Source organism: Molothrus ater, chromosome Z (assembly GCF_012460135.2).
Source record: "Molothrus ater isolate BHLD 08-10-18 breed brown headed cowbird chromosome Z, BPBGC_Mater_1.1, whole genome shotgun sequence".
NCBI lineage: Eukaryota > Metazoa > Chordata > Aves > Passeriformes > Icteridae > Molothrus > Molothrus ater.
In genome coordinates this window covers 57,526,671-57,547,791 of record NC_050511.2, presented here as the reverse complement: position 1 = coordinate 57,547,791, position 21,121 = coordinate 57,526,671, and the positions used below count along the sequence as shown (strand labels likewise).

The window sequence follows — 21,121 nt, the reverse complement described above, 5'->3', positions numbered from 1 at the left end:
GGTGTTAAAAAATTATTGTACTGATAGAGCAGAAAGTTTTTATCACTGCAAAACTTAAGAATTTTACTTGACTTTTAAAAAAATATATTTACAAAAATTTTTCTCCGTTCCTAGTGAAGCACTCTAGTCAAATCCTTATTCAATAGGAACAAGTTGATAGGTACATTTTTTTAATAGGTGGACTTAGTGTTACTCTGTAACTGTGGTCCCTCAAAATTGCTTTTTGCCCTGGAAATACAGGGACAGACTGTTACTGAAGCCCAGGTATCTTCTAACTGGGTGTTACAGGGATGGCAAAAGAAGGAGTCTTTCCCTCTTCACTGCTAGAACACAGAGTGATGACAGGGCTCGACAGAAGCCACTTTTTGGAGAGTCTTGATCCTGAGGTCTGTCTTTTCCAAGGTCTGTGTTGATTTGTAGATCGATGTCCATGAACTAATTATTTTCTTTGTAATCCCCAGTCACAACTGGTTTCACACATTTTCTTGATTGTGAAGCTATTAAAATAGCTTCCACCCGTGGTCAGGGTGGAAAACATTATTTGTGACAAAGTTATATTTAGTTGTAAAATTTTTGCATTATTTCGTACTTTCAACTGTAGCTGTTCAACTAGAGAAGATTTTGGAGCTTTTTTGTAGTCAGCAACTAGAAGCAGTGGGCTGCTGGGATTATATGAAGTAACTGAAGTAAATTACCTTAACTTTTCACTAATTTGTGTAGGTTTTGATTGTGAGTCTCTGTCAGTATTTCTTGGTTTCCATAAAACATGTATTTAGAAAAACATACTGGAAACTGCAACACTAGGGAGATGATGCCATGCTGCATTAGAGAGTGGTGTAGAAAATACAGCATTTTCTAGTAGCCGTTGTTATTATTATCATTTGAATAATGGCCTGTGAGATTCGTTCTTGTATGGCTTCAGAGTAGTGAAATATTCCAGGCAACTTTTGAGTAAGAGCATCCAGCAAGTTAATTTACAGCCCCATTTTGATACCCATCTTCACGTCTTCAGTCTCTTGTTTGCTTGAAGTATTGCCACATACTGGCCTGTAAATAGCATTTTCAGTTCAATTCATAGCCAGTCAGTACCCAGCCGTGAAATAAACAAAGTCTAATTTCACAATTAGGTTAGCGCCACGGAGTTAAGGCATGATTTGACAATCATTAATACTGTATCTCTGCATGGCTGGATTGCTCACAGTAGAATTGTAATGTCGGGTACAAGATAGCCATTCTGTCACATTAACTGGAATATATGCAGCTAATACAGAGTTTATGCCAGCCTTGTGTTTTTATGCTGTCTTAGATTCTGAGAGAATGGGCTATGCAACCACTAATGCAAAATTAACATATTGACTTTCTATTAAGCACATTTTAGTGGTTGGAGGTAATCTAGCTCCTTGTATTATCTGACCATAGCATTTTACCTCTACACCAAGAGCCCTAAGGCCCAGTGGTGCTCTGAATGGTAGTGTCTAGAGAGGTGTAGCTGACTAATAGCAGCAATTTTTTATTCAAGAGCTCTGGATCTTTTGGGTATTCACTCTTATACTTGCTCTTTATGGATATTTTACTCTCTCTTTAAAGTTTCAGAGTTATTGAAGTTTGTGCTGGAATACTTTAATGAGACTCCAGTTGCAGCACTTTCAAACAGCTGGTGATAAACAAACAGGAGGTCAGTAAGTCTTCAGATCCCAAGACTTGACTATTCAACAGCCTTGTCTCTTGTGAACTTCATTGGCCTCCTACTGAGTTATCTAGATCATCTTTCTGGCTACTCTCACTGCTTATCAGTCAGTATCTATTGAAATTACTTGTGCATCCACATCTACATCTTTTTAGAGTGAAGAACAGTGGCCATCTAAAAGATGTAGTTGCCAGCTTTTAGGGATTTTGTTTGGATCAGCTCCCTCTGAGAATTATTTGGAGAAATTGAAGTCATGAATGGATTGAAATTGTATTCCTTGTAAATTCATCAGGTTAGGGATGGTTATTATTTGTTGCCAAACATGGTTCTTTTTTATGAGGTGAACTCCCTAAGCAGCTAAGATCTCTAGTACTTAACAGAATAAACTAACATCTCCTGTCACAGAGATACATTTTAATGCTACCATTGTTACAAATAGGTGTATAATTTTGAGACAATTTAAAGAGATAGGCAGTCTGAAATGGGTAACTTTCTTCTTGATTCCAACTAATCCCTTCCCACCAGTAATGAATGAAATAACCAAAGGATGTAAGTGAAAAATAAGAGTTTAGTAACAAAGTGGCAACAGGCAAGAATAAAAAAGGTAACAGTAAATAACGGCTAGATAGCCAACTGCTGCAAAGTCACGATCAGCTGGAAATGCCCTTCCTGATACCATGCCCAGCAGGGACGGCCTCGGGCTTGTAGGACTGAGGGACGAGATGGCAGCAACAGATCCGTGCCAGAAGGCAGAGCTCTCAGGGCAGGTGCAGCAGCACATGGAGACCTGATGGCTCCCCAGGGCCGGCACCCTCCCCCAGAGGCCCAGCAGGGTGGGGGGCACTCGGTGTTCCCTGTCCCCTCTGGCCCGGGTCACTCGGTGTTCCCTGTGCTGTCCCGGGTCACTCGATGTTCCCTGTCCCTGCTGTCCCAGGGCACTCGGTGTTCCCTGTTCCCACTGTCCTGGGTCACTCAGTGTTCCCTGTCCCCTCTGGCCCGGGTCACTTGGTGTTCTCTGTCCCCTCTGGCCCGGGTCACTCGGTGTTCCCTGTCCCCTCTGTCCCGGGTCACTCAGTGTTCCCTGTCCCCTCTATCCTGGGACACTCGGTGTTCCCTGTCCCCTCTATCCTGGGACACTCGGTGTTCCCTGTCCCCTCTGTCCCCAGCCACTCGCTGTTCCCTGTCCCTGCTGTCCCAGGGCACTCAGTGCTCTCTGTCCCCTCTATCCTGGGAGACTTGGTGTTCCCTGTCCCTGCTGTCCCAGGGCACTCGGTGTTCCCTGTCCCCACTGTCCCAGGGCACTCGGTGCTCTCTGTCCCCGCTGTCCCAGGACACTCGGTGCTCTCTGTCCCCTCTATCCTGGGACACTCGGTGCTCTCTGTCCCTGCTGTCCCAGGACACTCGGTGCTCTCTGTCCCCTCTATCCTGGGACACTCGGTGCTCTCTGTCCCCGCTGTCCCAGGGCACTCGGTGCTCTCTGTCCCCTCTCTCCTGGGACACTCGGTGCTCTCTGTCCCCGGCCGGAGCGCTGCCACTGCGGGCAGAGCCTCGGCTGCGGACAGGCACCTGCGGAATCCTCCCCAGGGCAGCCCAAAACTCCTGCTGCAGCCCCTCTGAGATGAGGAAAAAGAAAAAAAAATGAAAAGAGAACCCAAAATGGAGAAATTCTCTGCTTAAGCGAAGACCAAAGAGCCAGTGAAGCAAATACCATGTGGCAAGAACCAGGAAACTGCATGCAAGAGGTGATCACTCCCTGTGATAGCACACTCCCCACCAGGGTTCTCATTTGTAGGATCTTCAAGATACAGTGAGAATTTTTGTGCACAGGTAGATATGGAATACAATAACATTAAGGATTATGTCAGGACAATAGGACTGCAGGTAAATTCCCTATTCTTAACCCTCTTACAAAACCAGTATATCTGGATACACCAGGTGTGAAGAGATACTTCTAGTATCTCTTCACATCTGGTATATCTGGATGATAACCCTTCAGTTATCAACTCCCCCTAGTTTCCAAACATCTATCCTGTACTGGGGCTGTGCAGGACTGGAAGCAGTGTCTCAGATGAAGGCTAATGGTTTCATCTGAGACACTAGTTTTTGCTAGTGGAGATAAACAATCTCTTACCTTCTTCTTACAATGGAATATGCTTTAAGAGAAGGATTTCTTGTCATTCATGTATTAATGTGAAGGGTGTATTTCAGAAAGTAAATTTTTAGTTCCCAGAAAAAAAGAGGAATGGAAAGTCTTTCTGGATCTTCAGTATTCTAGATCTTCATTCACTGTTGTACCAAGGATGCCTATTGTTAAATGGCTTGTAGCTTTTTGACCTCTCATATGTTTATTTTCACATTTCAACACACAGAAAATATGAGCAACTTTTGGAGGAACATTTTAGTTCAAATACAAAACCTCATTTTGAGTATTTATCAAAGTTCTTGCTGATACAGACATGCAATTTATTCATTTGGTCCTTTCTCTTGTAATATCAGCTTTGTTACTGCAGTCTAGAATTTCATATCTCTGTAGGCTTCAGCTTTAGAAGGATATTATATAGAAGGATTTAGATGGGATCACCAATGCCTCAAAACCCCGAGTACTGTGTTTATCATTTTGAGAAGTAGATTGCCAACTGGCAAATCAGCTGTTAGACCTATGTATTCCTTAGGTAGCCTCTAATCCCAAATAGCCATTGGCTGACCATGGAGTCCTGCCTAGTTTATGGTTGTAAACCAATCAACTTGTAAATAAACAAAACAGTCCAAATAGCATTACTTCTCATTCACAATAGTGTTTTAATCCTTTAAAAATAATGTTCCCAAGTATGTTAGACTGTCGTTCTCATTAAAGAAACTGGTTTGCAATTTGGGCCATTCAATCTTCTGTGTAGGGTTTTGGAATTACTTTCTTCAACAGATAAAAAACATTTCTCATGCCTGGAATCCAGTGGCATCTCCCTTTAGTGTGTGTTCAACTGTTAATTTTGTCACACCATTAAGAAAGCACAGATACTGTTATTATGCTCTTTTATAAAGACTGCTGTCACCCTTTCATTCTTCTAGTTCATTTTTCTGCTGCTCAGAGACCAGTTTTGCACCTTGAATGCAACTGGATGCTGCTTTGGTACTAATAGCTACCTCAAAGGAGGTTGTGGAAAGGTAGGGAACTAGCAGCAGGACAAGAGGAAATGGCCTTGAGCTGTTCTTGCGGGGATTGTTGATCCTGATGTTGGACATCAGGAAGAAATTCTTCCTGGAAGGGATTGTTGGAATAGACTGCCAAGGAAGGTGGTAGAGAAAATGTTCAAGAAATGACTGGATGTGGCATTTAGTGCTGTGGTTTAGTTGGCATGGTGGTTCGTCAAAGACTGGTTAGGCTCAATGATCTTGGAAGGTTTTTTCCAACCTTAATGATGTGTGATTCTGAGAAATTAGTATTTGCAAACTGATCTGTAACATCTTGCTATTCCGTTTTTCTTTTTGAAGAACTCCTATGTTAAAAGGACAAAAAAAGACATTAAGTTTAGTTTAAATATTAATTTCATGTCTATCTTTGTGAAAAGATTACGCCACATATACTTTTTATTGCTTGCTCTACCATTTTAGTTTTGCGTCATGCAGTGTTGTCTTGAAAGAGAAAAATGTAATTAATTGGGAGCTAAATGGGTTCATTTTGAGAGAGAAGCATAAAAAGTGTCTTGGTTTTGATACTTACTGAAACCATTGCAGCCAACCTGAGTACTGGATTGTGCTCCTGCTATCTGTAAAATAATCTGAATGTAGTACTATATTCCTTCATATTAATTACTGTCTTTTAAAGCAACCTGGCAACTTCTATGAATTGTAATTCAATAGCACACAGACTTGAAGAAAATAAAAAAGGCTTTGATACCTTCTTTCAAATTGCTTAGCTTATCCAAAAATTGTTTTCTTGCCTGAGAGGATATTACTTACACACTTATGTTCATGGTCTGGCTTTGAAGAAAATTAGGGGTGAGAGATCTTATTTCATCTTTGGTGTATGTGAAAACACACAGAACTTGTCCTTTCAGTCCTTAGCACGTTGTTCAGTTTTCAGTAAGCAGTGAGAATTCACACCACTCCACTGCATCAAGCTTTAAATAATTTGTCAGCAAAAGCAGTAAAGTCACTGAAATTCCATTGTCTGAAATCCAAAATAGCTAATTTTGTGTCATTAGAATGTGTGTAACCTTCAGTGACAAATGAGAAAGTTGTTGCTTGATTGCTTTGTAGTATAGTGGTAGTTTCCACATTCTTATTGATTTTGTGGAGTCATAATGAGAAGACCACATAATCTATTAGTAATTCTTGTAAAAAGGCAAAGCTTTTTTGTCTCATTTGGGAAACTTTGGTTTTAATAAACTCTTCCAGTTTTGCACTGTGGTCTGTTGTCTGAGAAATGTTGGTGTTTACTTGGTCAGGCTAGTGGTGCAAGGTAGTTTTGTTCTCATCAGTGAGACATCAGACATCAGTGTGTCCTTGATACACACAGGTAGCTCTGGTTCAAGGCTTTGCTGGGTTGCTTATGGCAAGGAAGAGATACCAGCACTTATTTATAGATTATGAGCATTGTAGCAAAAGCTGCAGATATATTACAACCCTTAGAATACAGTAGAAATAGTAAGTAGGTGACTTCCTCATAAAATTAAGTAAATTTTTAAAAAGATAAAATATGTATTACTTTACAAACAACCTTATTCCCTAGGCGTTTTGCCTTTGATTCTGCTAGGGACTAGTCTGCTAGTTAACATCCCTCATTCCTACATGACTTCCCTGTCTTTCAGCAGCTGAGATTTGTGTGCAAGTCCCCAGCTGCTAGCTGCTGGAACTATTTGCCTGCTGGAGATCAAAAACATACTTACTGACAGCCACTAGCATCACTTTAGCACAGAAAAAACCAGCCCCAAACATTTTATCTTTGCTGATCTGCCTAACAAAATCCAAATTTGTGATACTTTGAGTGACCCATTTCAAACAAAAAAACCTGATTTACAGATTATCTAATCTCAACATTTTGTGAATATTTAAACAGATTTTGAAAGGTGTTTTCACATCAGTTACATTGATTTCATGTGGGTCTGAGCTTCCTTAGATCTTTCCCCTCACTGCTGGCATCTTTTATCCAGCCACTTTTCTTGTGCCTCAGTAGAAACAATAGATACTTTCAGATATTCCAGCGATGAAGGTTCTTTGTGGTAAAACAATACAGCATTGCAGTTTCTTACTGAATCAGGTAGGCTCAGAAGGTCATAATTCAAAAAGATGCTGGCTTCCTCCATTCCTAAATGGAGGTATAAATCCTTCTTAAAGTGTTAATCATCTGCAGGATATCACCATATAATATTTCTGTCAGATCTGTAGCTCTAGATGTGGACGCAGATGATAACAACCCAGGTTTCTTCTCTGGACAGAGGAGGTTTGATCTGGCTTTTTGACAAGAGCAAAGGGGTGGTTTGGATGACAGTTTGAGTTTTCTCTAAATCCAGCTTCAGACCCAGGATTAGATGTGTAACTGATTAGAACGTAAAGTGTTTGTAACTCCAGGTTAATTACATCAGCTGCAAGCAAGCTGTGTGAAAAGCTCTTTAAAACACTCAGTGCATGGTGTTGAGCTGCTCTTCTTGCTAATAGAGGGTTTTGACCATTGTATATCAAGATGCAAAGAGTTTTAAGTCTGCCTTTGCTGCTGTAAGTTGAGCTTTGCTGTTCTAAGATAGCCAAGGTGCATTGTTTGCCATTTAGGCCTCATAATCTTGGTGGATGACAATACTAGGCACTTAATATTTATACTCAGTTCTGTTAGTTTCCTAGAATTTGATCATTGTCCGATCACAATAATGAAAATATTTCCCAGCTATAACTACGTGACATCTTTTTAATGTGGCGTCAAATCAAAATGGCATCAGCTGTGATCAAATCTGGTGAACATGTGAGGTCAGAAAAGCTTGAAAGCATTTCTGGTGCCAGCATGATGCTTTCCATTTCTTCAGCAGAGGTTATCTGTGAATACAGTAATAAGAAGAAAAGTGAATTCCTTATCATTTGAGGTGAATGTAAGACTGTTGTGTCAGTTTTGATGTGAGGTCTCTTTAGAATGGAAGTGTGAACTCACTGGTCTTCATGGCTTTGAAGACTTATACATGCTAGCCCAAGTGGAAATAAAAGAAACACAGAATCACAACTGCCTGGTTTTCCTTGCAGAGTTCCTGAACTTAATTTTTTAAATGTCGTAAGTTCTGTGACAAGTGAAGTGTACCAAAATGGGAAAGATAAGAATTTAATTTCTTCTGAGGAATAAAACCACTTATCACAGTATAGCTCTGATTAAAGAAGAAAGTTGTAATTTGACAGTTACAGACAGTATAAGCAGTATACAACAATTAGGGTGTATATGATTTCTTGTGAACTCTTTTTTCCTTTTTTCCAAATTTTATACAGTGAAATTTAAAAGGGAGAAGGTCTGTTTGGGTGGGTTTTAGAGTTGGGTTGGGGTTTTGTTTTTTTTGGGTTTTTTTTTTTTTTTGGGTTTCCTTTTTAAATTTTTAGTAAGATTGCTTCTTCAGAGGGCTTTCTGTAGTATTTGGAGTACAGTAGAATTTGCAAAATTAGATGAAAGATGAAACAGGAAGATAATAATTATTGGAACCTGTGTTCCTCAGATTAATCTGTGACATTCTTAGTAATTGTGGCAGCCTTTCAGTGAATGAACCAATTTTTAAATGCATGTTTTGTTGGATGTACTGTTTTTGGAAATTATGCATGCTTTGCTATTGAATCCTGAAAATATAGCAACATTCATGTGGATGGAGGCTTGTTGCTCATAGTGACTGAATCCATATGGAGTCTAGTGAGGAATCAGTCAGGAGCTTGTGCAGTGTGTATAGTTATCTTCAAAGAAGGAAAGGGCATGTGAAGGTAAATACAAATAAAGAACTGACATAAAGCAAGTCAGCCTTTCAATAGATCTTCTATGAGCCATTTTCCATACCTGCAACATACAGGGAAGTATCAATATAAAAGGCATGCTTTTAAGTGATAGGCATACACTGATACACATCTACCACCCATTTCTCCAAAAAGCATGTTTGCTTACTGTGATGTTTTTCTGAAAGTGTATTTAACATAATCTGCAGAGAAGTGTCAACCCTCATCTCTAGATTTCTGGTTTTTAAAAGTTTTCCATGCAAAAGTATTATTGAAAGGCCAACCAATATAATGATGGTACTTACAGGAATGTAAATTCCTAGGAACATTTTGCTTGGATACAGTTATTGGATAAAAAGGCTTTTCAATCTGTCTTTTCTTTAGCAGGATGGTATTTACTCTGATACAATGCACTGAGGTGAAAACTGTAGTTTTGGGGTTTTTTTCTCAGATAATTATCTCAGTTTTAAAAGCATTTTTCTTACCTGTTGTGAAAAAGGGACCTGTCTGCCTCTAATGATCTGTGATCCTCCCAGCCTGTGTGGTCTTTTTAGGAGTTCTGTCCCATTTCCTGTCTATAGTTTTGCATCAGTTCATTCAGCCAGCAATGGGTATTTTTGTAAGGATGGAGAGGAACAGGAGTAATGAAAATGGTAGTGACTGACAATTCTTACTGCAGTTTGGGAATATGTCAGGTCTTCTGTAGGTCTTCAAATGCCTGCAGAATCTGTTGCTTTATTACCAGATTGGACAATAAATTCATTCTTGCCATCTTCCATGCAAGCATGCTTAAATGATCCTGAATCTGCTGGAGTAAGATTCAAGATTTATCTGTATGTATCTCCATAAATTCCAGTAACACATTGGTTAGATCTCAGGAATCAACACAGGATTTTGTTAGGATGCTTGCATATAGGTTGCAGAGAGAGGGAAAGACATCTTTAGTATGATGCAGGTCTTGAGCTCCCTGAATCCACAGGGAATTTGAGTTTCTTAAGCTTATATGAAAAAGAAATGCAACTTAGAAAGGTAAAATGCAGTATATTTATGAACTAGATGTTACTATGTTGGTCAGGAAGCGTGGGTTAGTATCTTACATTTTATAACGGTTACACACTGAACTTGAAATGCATGTAATTCGGTAATAAAACATGATTTTTTTCTCTACAAAAATAGTGATTTGGTATTGCAAATGGAGATAAGCTTTGAAAAAGAATGAAGTTTGAAGGTTACATTTTTGATGATGTGAAAGAAGTTTAATTAGGAATGTATTAGTCTGTATCTAACTCCCAGTGTTTTGCTGAATCCCTGAGCTGAATTACATTCATATACAGCTGTAAGAATATGAAGAAGTTTTAATTACTGTCTCTTATATGCAGAGAGTTAACAAACAGGTGTGCTTCTAAGAAATGCTGATCTGTTTTAATACATATGCTCTTCTTAAAATCGATCTTCCTGACTAAGCCGCAGAAACATTTTGATAAATTCTGTGAGATATAAGTAGAAAAAGTTCTAAGTGCCTAGGTGAATGCACAGTTCTCCGGGATCCAAGCAAGTTTAAAGGAAGTGTGAATTAATGTAGCACAAAAATTGATAGGTCCAGAGGGAAATGCAGGCTACTAAGAATCAACTGGGGTCTGTTTAGGAATGAGTCTTAATTTGTCCATGCACTGATTAGCTTAGTTATCCATATAATTCTGTTATATCTCAGATTTTAAGGATCTCTAATAGGAATAAATTGGAGAATGGATAGCAAATGTGAATATATTCTTCTCTCAAACCTAATGGAGATGTGGCTCAAGATAGTATTAAAGATAATATTAGAATATGAAGACTGGGATGTATGTTATTTCACTTGGTTGCTATTAAAAAGCTTTGCTGAATATACTCTATTTTCTACACGTGCTCAGCCACATAACATTATCATTATCAGCAGACATTTAGTTTATAAATATATTATATAATTCAGCTTATCTCTCCATTTGCTTCAAAATACTTGGCATTTATTTTTCAACACCATTGAAGTAGTTGTAGCTTTGCAGTTGAGAACAGTAATATCAGTGTTTTTGTATTCAAGATAGCTTTAAACCAGAGGTTTAGCTTTAATTTATAGCTTCTAGTGCACTATTTTATGCTTACACATGGGGCTGGGGACTTAAAAGTGTGGAATCACTGTGTAGTATGTAAGGTTGCAAAACTCTATCATTAGTAAAAAGGCTTTTTTCAGTAGCACATTATGAATATCTAGATGACTGTATTAAAAACACCCAACAAACCACTACAAACACATAAACATCCCCACTGTAAAACCAAACAACCAACCAAAAAACTAGCTAATCCCCTAAAAGCAAAACCCAATCCTTTTTTTATAAACTGAAATTTGCCTCTGCTTTCTGAAGTATTTTAAGGAGACAGTTTTTGCTTGGTTTCCACAGAAATGTTTTGCAGCAAGAAGGTATTAATGATTAAAATAGTTAGCCAAGATAATGGGAAGTTGGAGACTCTTACATTTCCTGTATATTTGTATCTTCATCATTTTATGCTGATGATCATGTTCAGCTAAAAAATTGCCTGTTTGGTGGTGGTTGTAAGCTAAGTATATATTTAAAGACTGTGGCTCTTTTGTAGAATTAGCCAGACATTCAGAATGGCTGTTTTGGTTAGAATAACATATTAATATTCACTGGGAATACAAAGGTTTTATCTTAATTTTCCTCTCATTTCTCTTTTCTCTTTCTTGCCCCCCTTCCACCTGCAAAGGAAATTTGGTTTTAGAGACTGATGAAGACATTATGTTTTTTAAATAATAGCAGACAGTAAGTGAGAAGATACTTAAGGGGAGAAAACAACCCTAATCAGTTAAGCTTATTAGAATTTCACGGTTCTCAGGAGGCTCTGAGTTGTAAATTGATACAACCCCGGGGTGACAGAAGAGGTGGAATTAAATCAGATTTCATCTAGATATATGAAGGCAAAATGGCACTAAAATCTAATTTTTACACTTAAAATACATTCACTAGTGATTTATGTCCAAACATGTTAAACCACACATTTCAGAAAGCTTATTACCATATTCCTTGCAGTGAATTCAGAATGATGTAAAGATTTTTCTTGGTGACACTTGCAATTCACACATACCTTTCCAGTAGTAAATGCAGTGCTTTGTCATGTTTTACAGTAGATGAACACACTGAAGAGCAACTTTATTTAGCTAATGTGCTGCACATACTCTTTAGCTACACTTACTGAACATACTGCTCCAGTGCAGTCCCTGCCACCCTTCATGGATATTGTGTCAGACAAAAAGCCTATCTCCTTGTTTTCAAAGCAGCCCAAAGAATGAATGTTTGGTACTTTAGAGATTTCTTTGTCGTCATAAGAATATCATGTTCAGCCATGTTTATCTGATGCTATGAAACTGTCACACTCAAGCCTAAAATTCTTAAAAGCAGGAGCTAGGAGTTAACACTGGCACAGCAGAAAAATTTGGGATGTAATTAGAAAAACTGTTGGATTGACAAGGTGTGACAATGGGAATAAATTCAGTTTGGTTTTCTGGTTGCTCAAAATAGTTTTCTTTCACATGAAGATGATAAAAAGAAAGAGAAAATGAGATGCCAGAAAAGAGGGGGAGAGTAGTGTGAAGGTGAAGGATGGGAAGATATTTATAGGGAAAGAGGAAGAAAGAATGATACACTTGATAAAAAGAAGAAGTTAGACATCCAGCAAATTGCTGTTTTCTTATTTACATCTGGGAAAAGCATACTAGATCAGAGGCAGCATCTGAAAACTTGTATGTGCAGATAAAAGAAGTCAGCTTAGCTGTACTTTTCATAAATAGGTCGAGGCTTTGTCTGCACACAGTGACATTTAATTAAGTAGGTAAGCTGAAAGCGATTTTTTTCATCCTGTGTTTTAACTACAGTTGAAATATTATTGGGGTTTGTAATTTTGTATGCTTATCTGAGTAAAATTCCATTAAGTATATTAGGAATTTGCCTGTTCTGGGGGGTTTAGCAATAATCTATCTATACAGTAATTTTTAAGACAATTTTACTGAGTAATTGAAGAACTGGGTGGTAACCTAGTCTTGTGGTGCACAGTTTTAATTGCACTTGTTTATATTCACACAGAATAAAGCAAATAAGTAAATAATGGATATCTCAGCTAAAAATGGGTGGCCATCAGGCACCTGGGTAGGGGTTTTTTGTAGGGATCTAGTTATGATACAACATTTTTGTAATTTGTATAGCAACTCCTGACGACATAATGATAATTTGTCACCATCCTTAGCGGACTCGTGCTAGTGAAAAATTTGATATAGTAATATAACATTTTTAACTGGTGCCATACATCTGCATGGTTTTTCTGTACACCACTCTCTGTTGAAGTGGTGTAGTAGATGTGCCAGGTTTTTACACATACAAACAAATGTGTTTTAGCAGATGATTAAGTACAGATAAACAACATATTTCATACAAGATTGTTACACCTCTCTCCCGTTGACACTCCTGCTCCCACCCCAGATCAGAAACATGCCTGGCGTAGCATGCTTTCTTTTAGATCTCCACAGACATTTGCCTAACACAATCCAACATACATTTTGTCCTAGTTATCAGAGTATGACTATTAAATAATTATGGGAAGAGAGATCTCATCCTTTTCATAAAGCAGAGTGGGTTTTTTTAGTAAAGTGTAAAGAGTATCTGAATTAAAAGGTCTGCACTTTTTTTCACTTGCATACTTTATCTTCTAACTAACAGTAACTAATGTAGGTAGAAAATATGAAAGACAAGCAGTGAGAGAGAGAAGAATTGATTGTGCTTGCTGATCTGAAGAAGTACCAGAAGATGCCCATCTTGAATGAGACATGGAGATTGGAGAAATGAGATCTAATGGTCAGAAGTCTTTCTCTGCCCCTCTCTGGTGGCATTGCAAAACTATGACATCAAAATGCAGCAGACTTCCAGAAATCATTCAAGAAATGATCCTAGCTATTAATTGTGACTGGTAAACTTAAAATATACAAAATATCTTCCTTTTGCTGAACCTCATCTTTGCAGTTCTGATTTCTTCCATTCAGTCGCCAAAATCCTTCTAGGAAGGCAAACAGCAAGCAAACATCCCAGCTGAAATGGTGGATGCCTTTGCTATTAATGTATCTTTCTTCTTTCCTCTACCCGCTTTCTCTTCTGAAAAAACCCTTGTTTGCTTTCTTTTTTTTGTTTCTTAGCTGTTAGAAAGCCTTTAAAAATGCTTTTACTTCCCCTGTCATGGCATTATGCTCTTTGGAGGGAGGATCAGCTGGAGTCATGGCAAAGAAAACTGCTGTCCTGGTAGTTTTATTTTGTATTCACCATACGATTCACAGTATTGCATTGTTCCTTCCCAGAGGGGGAAGATTGGTCTCTCATGCAAATTACTGGTCCTTTTCTAGGCTTTTGTAGCCGTCCTGAAATTGTTGGAAGGGATCTTTCTTTCTGCGGAGTGAGAAGGAGGAATTGCACCAGACAGGCTGGCCCCAGTTATTTTATCTCTTTCCTGTGTCTCTTACAGCTCCTTTTGAGGAGCAGGCAACAGGCAGTACCTATACTGTGTTCCCAGGGCTTCTACTGGTCTTGTGCATTTGGTGCGCCAAATTCAGTGACATTATTTGGCATAACTTGAGACTTACATTGCTTTGAGTACACAGAATCTGGCCCTCCTCCTTGTCTGTATGCAAAAGTGTCCTTGCTCATTTAAGCTGAGTGGATAAGCAAGTGTTTTTCTATTGACCCAAGTGGTACATGAAGTTGCTACCAGTTAAAGAAATGTGGTGTGTATACATTATTTCAGCTGATAATATTTTGTGAGTATTTTGTGAATCCAGAGATTCAGCTTTCACAGAGCCTCATTATTGTTCATGGTAGTGCAGCTTTTATCCTCAGGAATGCCTCTAACCCTTGAAAAGAAAGAAAAGAAAAACAAAGAGAATCTGCAGAAATAGAAATTTACTTTTAAATAAATAAAGTCACAGAGTGAAGTAGAAGGAATAAGGCTAGGAACTGTGTGGATGGATCTGCAGTGTGATTGAAGGTATCAGGCTCCAAGCAAGTTAAGCAGGACAGAAGTTTTAATTTAACCCCCATCTTCACAGACATCAGCACATTCATGCAGAGGATTATTACCACCATCTGTTTTATCTACAGCAGTTTTCATCAGTTGTGTTATTTTGTGGGTTTTTTAAGTGCTTAAGCACTGCTTTGAAGCCATTGTGTTAATTGTTAACTTTGGCTGAATCTGCATGGATGCCTATAGCAGTGTCAGCATGCTAAGATTGGAACTATTAGATTAATGAATGGAAGTATCAGCTCTGTGCCTGTGCAGTACGTTAATAGCTGTGCCAGTTCAATCAAATACACTACTGACTTTGTCACTCTGAAAGGTATTTACCAGATCTTAGATGGACTGCTGAGAAAGATGAATGTAATCTTTCATTTTAGTCTGACTTAAAAATAAGGTAATTAAATTCTTTACATAGATTATTTTGTTACTGTTCTTCACAGAAGAAGAATAGATATACCGATAGATTTGAATTCTTTGCTTAAATGAAATATACATGTATGAGGAACATTGTAGTGAATAGAAGGAAACTAACGGTTATCTTTCATATAGCTTAATCTCATATTCTCATTTACTAGAGTTAATGTTGAAAAGAGAAAAGAGAAAGAAAAGAAAAAATAAAAGAGAAAAGAAAAGATAAAAGAAAAGAGAAAAGAAAAGAGAGAAAAGAAGTATGCTTAATCCTTAATTTTTTTATATTTGTTTTTTCTTTCTTCTTTACAGAACCTGAAGAAGGTGTTTGTAGAATTTAGCCATCAGGAGCTATTTGAGTTCTACAACAAGGTCTGTAGATTTTACAATATTATAGTTTCTTTGTAAACACCTTATGCTGCTCAGCAGGAAGTGTTGCCTATATGAATTAAATAGAATAAAACTGGAAAGAAGGGATCCAACTTTAAATTAAGGCTGTTGAATTCCTTTGATCACATAAACCATTTTCAAGAAGAGCCTGTGCATTCACCTTTGGAATAGGCAGGGCTTGGGTCACTGTAAGCATACCTGGCGGTTAGTTCAGGAGCAGTAGCTGATGATTGACAGTGGGGATCTCTCTGGAAACAGCATCTTCATGTTACATCTTCAGTCAAGATGCTAGGCTCGTAATCCAGTCAAAATGAACTCTATTTTTTTGCCTTGTTATTATGCATTGGAAATTCAGAGGAAAACATCTGTGCATGCTAAAGAGGTAGTATTTAGTCAACTGTTTCTTTAAAATTTGAATATTTAAACTGCAGCAATGAATTCTAATAGCTTCATGTAAAAACAAATATTCATGAGTACAGGATTTTTATATTGGTATGCAAATATATTTGGTATGCATAGTTGAAGATATTGGTTATTTCTGTTTGCATGTTTCTAAACAACCCTTTATGAGTGGAGGTTTTTTCCTCTCTTTTTCTTTCCTTTAAATAGCTGGAAACTATACAAGCACAGCTGGATTCCCTTACGTGATGTTTTTGAAGACTTATTTCTCCATCATGCTCCTGCCACCTCATTATTTTGAATTGAAGATAGATTGCCAAGCTGCATTTCCTGAAGGGTTCAGCAGGTTGCTTCTAATAAAATGATATGGCTTATCTGCTTTTCAGACCAGTACCATAAGCCAAGAGTCTTTGTCAAGGGTCTGAAGATTCTAATGGACTTTCTCTTATTTGCTTAGCAGCTGTGGAAAATGCCTTCTTTACTTACAGTGGGAAAACACCTTGTCCAGACCCTCCCCCCCCCCACCTCCCCAAAGAATGCTACCCTGCTTCAGAAATACTTTTTTCATTCTGTGTGTTACTTGATTCTGGTAGAAATTTGCATGTTAGTGAGAGACCAGGAAAAAAACCCTTTTTTGTAGACATAAATGTAGAAGTTATAAGAAAGTACACAGCTGATACAATCTCTATCCTTTTTAAATAATATTCACACAATTGATAATGCTTCTTGCAGATTTGTCAAAATAAATTCAGAATTTTGAAAGTTTATTTTGGGGCTAGTCAAATTTCATTTCACTATCTTTATTCTATTTTACTTTGGTGGGTTTTTTTTCCTTTGAAATAATCAACAATATCTCTGATTTCAGTGTTTACTCTTGGCACTGAAAATAAACATGGCTTCTTAGCACTGCATGCCCACTAACGAATCTAAGAAGTGTGATGTATAACTGAGAGGAGAAATCTCAGAGTATAAAACAAAAAAATACTGAAATGATCTGACAGATTTCTGAAAGCTATGTTGATCCTTCCTCATGCTCTTTTTACCACCAGTATTTTTACATTGAACAGGAAAAATTGAAGGATGGTGATTAAAGGCCGACTTAGTCATACTTTCACCTATTAGTTCCAGATGATTCATGAGCAGCAGGAGAAAGGTGAAAGTCATCTTAGTTCTTGTTTGTTGACAGTTTGTATATGACTCTGGGGTCTGGGCTTATAGAAGGTGAGAGGAAATTTGCCTGTTCAGAAATTTAAATTTTTTTTCTTCCCTACATCAGGGATGGTTAATACCCAACCAGACAGTTTCCTTCTTTACTCATGACTGTAGGTATAATTATAACCAAAATGTATGTTTTGAATAGCTGGTTTCTCCTGAATAGTTTCGGTCCTCCTGTTCCAGATTTCCTGCTTTGTTGCTTTTTTGTGCCTTTTTGTTGCTTTGTTGTTAGGGATTGTGCTGTCAACTCTAGAATACTGTGAGGTTTGCACAAGCTGTCTGAGCTGAAAATTATTAGATTCAGATGATAACAGCCTATGTGTGAGTAAAGGGTACTGGAAAGAAAACACACACTTACCATGGTCCTTAGCTCTTTAAGGAAGTGCCAAATGATACTTTACTCCTCTGGTACAGTAACACTGTTACTGTAGAAAAGGAAGAAAGTCACCTGGAAGAAGCGAGTCACCACTGCCCAACAGAATACCCTCAGCTATCCACTATAGCTTGTGAGGCTGGCTGCCAAAATCATGTCTTGTCATAAGCCCCTGGTACACGTGCCATATTGTCTGGAGATTCAGACGTCACCTCCTAGGTCTGGTTGTTCAACAAGAGCTTGGCAGCTTACTCATCTCACCCATGCATAGACTGGTGCATGTCTGCAGCTGGACACATCCCCACCATTCCTGCTGCTTGCTGACAGTAGCAGTACTTTGTAGTTAGTGCAGCTGAGGGAACCCCTTTCTGCATGACGTATCTTCTCTACCAGTCCTGTGGCACAGTATGCTTTGTGCAAGAACACTGCTCTTGAGCCTTTTCACTGAGTTTTCAGAGCTTATGTTCTGGAAATCAGGTCTAAAGCAAGTTCAGACCTTCCTGTGTGGAGACAGGACATACTAAGGCAGTTGTGTGAGGGGTTTAAGTTATCTTTGTGAATGTAGGCAGTGTTTGATGAATCCTGGAGGAGGATGTGAAGGCTGGACTAGTTTGGAGAGCAAGAGCCGTGGACAAATCAGCAGGCATATCTTAGAAAAAGAAGTCAGGGTCAGAAGAAATGGGGCACAAGAGAAATGAAGGAGAAAGTAGAGAAATGGATATTCCCAAGGATGGAATTTGGGGGTTGGAAAATACCAGGAAGAGAGCAGAAACATTGGAAAAGATGACAGAAGTATATATACAAAGGAAAATATTAAGCAGAGGGGGAAATAACCTTATAGTAGAGTGAGAGTAGGGGAATCAGAGTAAACCAGAATTAGCTATAGAAATTAGCCAGTTGTATAACTGCATCTAGTATTTCAAACTAACCCAGAAGTGCCAACCTTGGTGCAAAGCTGACCAAGATCAAAGTATGGGATAATGAAATACAGATTTGAAATCTAGCTTTAATAGTAAATATTTAAAAAAATTATAAAACTATGTTGAAAGGGATGAAAAAGCCTATGACTGCAATAATTTTGTAAAATACATTTAATGTTTTTCCTTGTTTGCAGATGATTGAAAAGATTTACAATTTCTTTACAGTGTCCGCCTTTTATTTTTTACTAACTGTACTGAATTCTTGGTGTCAAAAGCTTTATTGTAAGAAGTACAGTGGTTACCTTTAGTCAGGAACTGCTGAGAAATAAACATTTAGTTTAAAAAGACTTTTCTGTATAAAATGGGAAGCTTTGGGGTTGTATATTGTTGCGGACCGAGGACATAACCTGTACCATCTTAGAGAAGAACGTTGCCACTTAAATGTAAGTGCTACTGACTAAGGAGAGAAAATTGGCTAACTGAGAAAGAGCAGAAGACTTTGGGGGTTTTGTTAGGTCTTGCAGAAAAGAAGGCTGTTATCCTGGTTGCTTCTGCCTGGGTGTGAGTGAACCTGGAGAGGGGAAGGTTATTCTTCTCCTGAGAGAAGCTGTCTCTGCTTGGTTTGTATAGAGTCCTGGTGTCACACAGGTGTCAGTGAACAAGAGGAAACACAAGCACTGGCCCAGACGGGGTCATGCGTGGGTAGATCTGCCTGAAGCAGGGACTCAACCAGTGCCTTAGGGGTGGCAGAAAGAAAAACACTTCTGGGAAGAAGGTGGCATGTAGACTACACAGAATGACCCCACCAGGCTGGTGTGAGAGCCTAGACAGAAGTGTGCATTCTGGAGGTGTTCAAGCTGTGGTTATGGGTACTGGTGAAAAACAGAACATTTGAATCTCAGGGCTATTTTGAATAGCCCCGAGAAGAATTTTGAAATTTTTTATTGCAGAAAACAAAAGGGATGCTTTTTCCATTTTCAGGATCCTAGCATACTGGCCTGTAATATCTCTTGGACATGATCCAGATTTGAAATTACCAAGGCTTCACATAGTGTTGAAGAAGATATTTGCAGAGATTTATTGAACTCTAAAACTGGAAATTGGAATGAGTAAGAATTACTAAATCTTATTTCAGATCTTCCAGTGCATTTAAAAAACATTTGATTCATCTTTGTTCAGACATTAAAGACAGTATTTTCTGTGACTGTGCTTCTTCCAAAACTATAATGTCAAAATCTGCCTCAAATGGACTGTTGGCAAAAGAAGGAAATCTTTTGATTCAGGTGTAACAAGCATCAATAATATTTTGACGTGAAGATTTGGAGTTCTGGACCTAAGAGAAAGCCAGTTCTCAAACTGCCTCAAAAGCACCAAATTACTGGTAAAGAGCAACCACCTGTACATCACTGAGAAGAACCAACACTAACAGCATGTTAATGCTTGTTGAGTACAAATGCATTAGATTATCTTTGTCCAGTTCAAGCTCGGAGATGTAATTCTGTTTTTTAAGCAAATACAAAATGTCTGTAAATTTTTGCATTTATTTTTGTTGATGTAAAATACATAGTTAGACAAATATACCTTTGCTGTCTCAAATTTTGACTAACTGCGAAACCTATTTTGGCACTCCAGAGGAGGCTTTCAAATTCTCCTTTAATTTCTGGGTTTGCTGACCCATAAATTTTGAGTAATGACCTGCAGCTTCATTTCTACAGTCTGATTTTAAGGGCTGTGAAGTCTTGTTCTTTCAGAGCATGAAGAATTTACGGACATGCTAAAATTCTTAACCATGGTCAAAGGAAGAAAAGTGGTTATTGTTATAAAATAGCATAAGCTCCCCTTCACACTTGTTCATATTCTCATATTCTTGATTCCAGCATCATCAGTAACATTTCATTGCTTGGCTTCACTGGCATATCATATCTTCAAAGATTATGAATTCTCTCTTTTCCATAATACATTATGGTAAAATAATGACAAAGCTTAGTAATGTCTGCTGACCAGTGAATAAGTATCATAGCACTTTGTGTTATAAGCTTTAGTAGCTTATTTGACCAATGAAAATGAGTAACATTTTGAACTACTGTGTGGAAGTTCCTTTTCTATGGAGTAGATATGAATAACAGTGATTTTGAGTAGGTGTGTGAACCACATTGCTGCTGACTGGTACGCTATTGATGGTGTCTCATTAAGATAAACTAGTAAGATATTTTTATCTGCAATTGCATAAGTTGATTTCTAATTTCCATAGAAATTAATCAGTTTTGTTGGATCTTCCCTTGGCCTCCTTAATTATTGATCAGACCAAATTATATGCTGTGATTTTAACTGAAATAAAGTGTTTAGACCATCCCTTCATCCCCTCATTATTTTGTTTCTCAAGAGATAAAAACTACTGGTCTGTTACAAATCAGATAGTGTTCATCTGTGTTCAGCTATGCATCCAGGAAGCACTTGCCCCTCTCACTTAGAGGAGTAGTCTTTTTTTCTATTGAGGTCAAAATATATTTCATGGTTGTCCAATGTTTTTCTCTGATTATTGAAATCATAGGAAGGCAATTTGTAGTCCTACACATGCTGGAAGCATAACTGTCTTGACCAGCTGTTCTAATAAGATTATTACATTTTTAGAGCACTTTTAACTTCTTGTCATCAGTATTAAACATTAATTGCCCC

At 38.1% G+C, this 21,121-nt stretch overlaps 1 protein-coding gene across 1 annotated transcript in view; it reads left to right on the top strand.

The window, feature by feature from the left end:
* The window catches only part of COMMD10 (COMM domain containing 10), a 108,619-nt gene extending 87,822 nt beyond the window's left edge, over positions 1–20,797 (top strand). Inside the window, exons 6-7 of the mRNA XM_036403475.2 lie at positions 15,461–15,520; positions 16,148–20,797. Of these exons, the coding sequence (XP_036259368.1) occupies positions 15,461–15,520; positions 16,148–16,186 (99 nt within the window). The 3' untranslated portion in view covers positions 16,187–20,797. The remainder of the gene's footprint in view (positions 1–15,460; positions 15,521–16,147) is intronic.
* The last annotated feature ends 324 nt before the right edge of the window (positions 20,798–21,121 follow it).